General features: G+C 37.0%; 2 protein-coding genes and 1 non-coding gene across 3 annotated transcripts in view; 2 read left to right on the top strand and 1 right to left on the bottom strand.

The window, feature by feature from the left end:
- LOC137628357 (keratin, type I cytoskeletal 9-like) overlaps positions 1 to 5,000 on the bottom strand; it is a 246,617-nt gene that overhangs the window by 171,766 nt on the left and 69,851 nt on the right. The gene's annotated exons all lie outside the window — the stretch shown is intronic.
- Positions 872 to 961, top strand: TRNAI-UAU (transfer RNA isoleucine (anticodon UAU)). Its single transcript is given in 2 exon segments — positions 872 to 909; positions 926 to 961. It is a non-coding gene; the product is annotated as a tRNA-Ile (tRNA).
- LOC137628354 (uncharacterized) overlaps positions 4,136 to 5,000 on the top strand; it is a 1,006-nt gene continuing 141 nt past the window's right edge. Inside the window, exons 1-3 of the mRNA XM_068359506.1 lie at positions 4,136 to 4,158; positions 4,333 to 4,543; positions 4,580 to 5,000. The exon at positions 4,580 to 5,000 is cut by the window's right edge and continues 141 nt beyond it. Of these exons, the coding sequence (XP_068215607.1) occupies positions 4,156 to 4,158; positions 4,333 to 4,543; positions 4,580 to 5,000 (635 nt within the window). The 5' untranslated portion in view covers positions 4,136 to 4,155. The remainder of the gene's footprint in view (positions 4,159 to 4,332; positions 4,544 to 4,579) is intronic.

The following is a 5,000-nucleotide window of genomic DNA, read 5'->3' on the forward strand; positions in this document are numbered from 1 at the left end:
TGGCATAAGCCATGAAAGGAAAAAGAATTTTTACTAGAAGTAAGAAGAATTAATATAAAGAGAATGGTTAATGAGCTATTAGATCTTGGTACTAGAAAATACTAGTTTAGAGGTCCTAACTGAAGAGAATAGAAAAAAAGGAATGATTCGTAAAATTGTTAAATGCATAGGCATGATGAGAAGATAGTCTAAACAATTCCCTGTTGTGTGGTGGTGAAATAAAGCGGCTTCTGCTCGGGAAAAGGAATGTTAAGGAGGTGAATATCAAGATGTTGATAAACTAAAAGATGAAAAGAAGTGAGAGATATATAAGTGAAAAAGTTATGATCTAATATAGAAACTGACCATAGTGTGTAAGGTACCGCTGTAGGATGGAAAAACTCTTGAAAAAAATAATTGTTCTCTTGTGTAATAGCTTACATGATTGAAATTGATATTAGAAATGTATTAACGAATGTATTGCAATAAATTGATTAGCTAAGTTATGAACAAAAAAGGGTTGACAAGGAAAGACCACAATAGGAAGGAAGGATTTGGATCAAGGGAATTTAGTGATAGTGAATGAAAAGTTTAGGGGGAAGGCAATATTGTATATGTTATTCCAGGTACAATTAATAGCGATGTGATGCCTCTTGGAAAAGTCTGTTGTGAAAGGTAGTATGTTTAGCGATTATGTATTTTTTGTGATATTTGAAGATATAAATGAATGAGTTTTGTATATCAGTACCTTCATGAGTAGATTGTTAATTTTGTTTTAACATGAACGCACACTTTATCATCATCTCCTCCTACGCCTATTGACGCAAAGGGCCTCGGTTAGATTTCGCCAGTCGTCTCTATCTTCAGCTTTTTCTGTTTGGCACTGGAATGTGTCCCAGTGGCGCAATCGGTTAGCGCGCGGTACTTATACGACAGTGTCTGAGCCATGCCGAGGTTGTGAGTTCGAGCCTCACCTGGGACAGAACCTTTAGAACCCCAGACAAAGTGTGGGAATTAGTTTAAATCCCCACCTAGGAAAATGATCTAGGAGTCCTTGAATTGGGAATGTCTTCAAGGATCTGGGAACGAACCTTGAAAACCCAGGACCGCTACTGGGAATCATTTTACATAAGAAATATTTCTATTTAGGTCATCATCATTATCTCCTCCTACGCCTATTGACGCAAAGGACCTCGGTTAGATTTCGCCAGTCATTTCTAGCTTGAATTTTTTTAAATCAATGCTTCTCCATTCGTCATCTCCTACATCGGGCTTCATAGTCCAGAGCCATGTATGCCTGGGTCTTCCAACTCTTCTAGTTCCTTGTGGAGCCCAGGTGAAGGTTTGGTGAATTAATCTTCCTTGGAGAGTGCGAAGAGCATACCCAATCCATCTCCATCTACCCCTCATCATGATCTCATCCACATATGGCACTCGAGTAATCTCTCTTCTAGTCTCATTTCTAATCCGAACACACACTTCCATGGAACAAATTAATTAGTGCATGGGTTTGGCAAGCTAGCTATGTGTTGTACTTATTTTCATAAGATTAAAACAACTAAGGGGAGAAGAGCCTTTTACAGATAAGCAATGATAAACAATTCTTGTAAGGATAAATTTCTATAAATTAGATTGTAATGTTTCTTCGGGTATTCATTTCTAGCTATGTAAGGTAATAGACTTCCAGGATGAGATCAAGATGAGGGGTAGATGGAGATGGTTTGGCTATGCTCCTTGCACTCTCCGAGGCACTAGGAGAGTTTGCAGACCCAGGTCTACATGGCCGAGGACTATGAAGCAGGAAGTAGATGATGAATGGAGAAATATTGAAATAAAAGCTCAAGATAGAGACGACTGGCGAAAACTAACCGAGGCTCTTTGCGTCAATACGCGTAGGAGGAGATGATGATAATGATGATGATGATGAGGATGATGATGATGATGATGAATAGGCTTCCAGTCTAAAGCTGTCCTTTCTTACCATTGGCCCATAAATAGATTTACAGAATTCAATACCTGGCCTGTGCTTTGGGCTGGTTTAAGGCGTCCACTCTGGTAACAACTTGATTTAAAAATATGATGATCGAAAGCTACTTTTATTAGCTAATAAGGGAAGATTATCAGATATACTAAATAAATTTGGGTTAATGGCTATTAAACTCTACTTTTACTAGCCAGTAAAGGAAGCATATTAGATATATAGATATAGATATATATATATAGATCAATCTCATCATTTATTTATTCTATTATTTCCTTTCCTCACTGGGTTATTTTTCCCTATTGGAGCCCTTGGGCTTATAGCATCTTGTTTTTCCAACCAGGGTTGTAGCTTGGTTAGTAATAATAATAATAAGAATAATAATAATAATTATTATTATTATTATTATTATTATTATTATTATTATTATTATTATTATTATTATTATTATTATAATAATAATGGAAAAATATGACATATAATAGATCAATTGGGTTTAACGATTATCAAAAGCTAATTTTATTAGTTGATAAGGGAAGAATATTACATATACTAGATCAATTGTGTTTAATGATTGTTAAAAGTTACTTTCACTTGCCAATAAAGGAGGAATATAAGATCTACTAAATCAATTGGATCTAATGTTTATTAAAAGCTATTTTTAATAACCAATAATGAAAGAATATCAGATATACATGATCAAAAGATGGAATATATCAACTTGGGCTGCTTGGGATAAGACATAGCTCATTTTGTCTTCAAAATTAATTTTTTTCATTGTAAATCTATGCACATTTCTTACTGGTGGCTTCCAGAAAAGTTCTGGTTCTTCTTCACTTGGGCCAGATATTTGCTTCATATTTTCAATATGTTTTCTTTATCATAATGATGTCCATCCAAATGAGTCAACAAGTTAAAATTGATCATTGGTTTGGGATTTTGACTGTGTTCCTTAATACAGAAACTGTCAAATTTCTGATAGTGTAATTGAAATTAGTCTGTAAAACGTTAATCTAAGTTATTACTAAGGATACGGATACGGATAAGGATAGGGAAGGGGGGAATATGGGGAAAGGATAAGTACCCCTGGATACAATCCAGTTTATAGCCCGAAGGCAGGTACTCGGGATGGGAAAGAATAAGGAAAAAGGGAGAAAGAGAAGTACCCCTGGATACAATCCAGTTTATAGCCCGAAGGCAGGTACTTGGGATAGGAAAGAATAAGGAAAAATGGAGAAAGAGAAGTACCCCTGGATACAATCCAGTTTATAGCCCGAAGGCAGGTACTTGGGATAGGAAAGAATAAGGAAAAAGGGAGAAAGAGAAGTACCCCTGGATACAATCCAGTTTATAGCCCAAAGGCAGGTACTCGGGATGGGTAAGAATAAGGAAAAAGGGAGAAAGAGAAGTACAGGAGAAGAATAAAAGAGAGGGGCAGACCCTCATGTGATATTAGATAGTATTAGAATCAGTTTGAGGAAAGATAAGGCAGGCAGGGAAAGGAAAGGTTTTTTGGGTCTATGTCTAGCCCTTGCTAGAGGAGTCTGTTCCTCTGACACCTATTTTGATGGTTAAAAAAAAAGTTATTACTAATATTTGATGCTTGAGGATAACATGGGAAAATGCTTTTATCTCATCTGGAATGTGAAACCTATACTAAGTTTAATGACAAAAAGAGTATTAATAATGATATTCCATGATAATTAACTATGAACATTATTTTCCTTATTATTAACAATATTATCTTTAGTGTATTCATTATTATTTTGTTTATAGCATTACTGTATTAGATTTATTAAATGGGTAATTGAAAGTACTACCGTGTTCTGTATTGAAGATATAAAACATTTTTGTTTTTGAAACTTTTAATCAGGATATAGTAATCTGAAGGCTATCAAGAGTACTATCAGCTTCAGATACAAGGAAAATAACTTGACCAGTGAAACCACTTTTGAAAAAAACAAAAAACGAAATCTCCATTTCATCGGTCAGAGATCCGACATTTGAATAATGCAGGAAGGAATGCAATAAAGATAAAAAAAGACATCATTTCCTCGCCCTCAATTGCCTTTAATGTATTAAGGAACGATTTTGATGTTTTTGCCCATTGGCTAGCCTTGAATTGCTTTCCCCATGAAGTATATAACTGAGAGTTGGGCAGATCATGGCACAGTCACTTGTTGACCCCGTTGAAAATGGTAAGCAAATTGGAAAAATCTTTTCTTTCGTATCTATCTTATGTTCATACATATACTGGCTTTGATATATATATATATATATATATATATATATATATATATATATATATATATATATATATATATATATATATACAGCAATCACACCTTAATACGTCTTTTCTTTCCTTCTAGAAAACTTCAATTGCTCTTCTTCTGTCCGCCCTTTTGGGGTTGTCTTTAGCTGACACTCGAAACAGCTATTCAGCCCCTGGAGGGTCAGCAGCTGGAAGCTTTGCAAATGGAGGAGTCGGTGGTGGGTTCTCCAACGGAGGATCTTCTTTCGGTTCCTTCTCTAGTGGATCTTCCAGTGGGTTTACAAGCGGATTGACTGGTGGATCTTCCGGTGGGTTTTCAAGTGGATTATCTGGTGGATCTTCAGCTGGATTCTCCAATGGCTTCTCAGGTGGGGCCTCCGGTGGACATTCCTCTGGAGGATCAAATGGAAGACCAGGATCGGGATTGAACGGAGGCTCCTCACAGCCATGGCCCTTCCCAGGCGTCCTGCAGGAGGCCTTTGGGGGGAAAATTGACTCAAATCTCATTGCTGAAGGAACTGGAAGTTACTCAAATGCAGGATCTTCTGGACCATTCGGAGGCGGAGCTCTTGGAGGATCTGGATCTGGATTTAGTTCCGGCGGATCATTCGGAGGAAACGGTGGCCATGGATCTGCATCTGCTGGAAACGGATTTGTAGGTCATGCTGGAGGATCTGCTGGAAGTGGATTTGGAGGCAACTTTGGAGGCTCTAGTGGAAATGGATTTGGCAATGGATTTTCTAGTGGTTCCTTTGGAGGTGGAGC

This window comes from Palaemon carinicauda, chromosome 36, assembly GCF_036898095.1.
Source record: "Palaemon carinicauda isolate YSFRI2023 chromosome 36, ASM3689809v2, whole genome shotgun sequence".
NCBI lineage: Eukaryota > Metazoa > Arthropoda > Malacostraca > Decapoda > Palaemonidae > Palaemon > Palaemon carinicauda.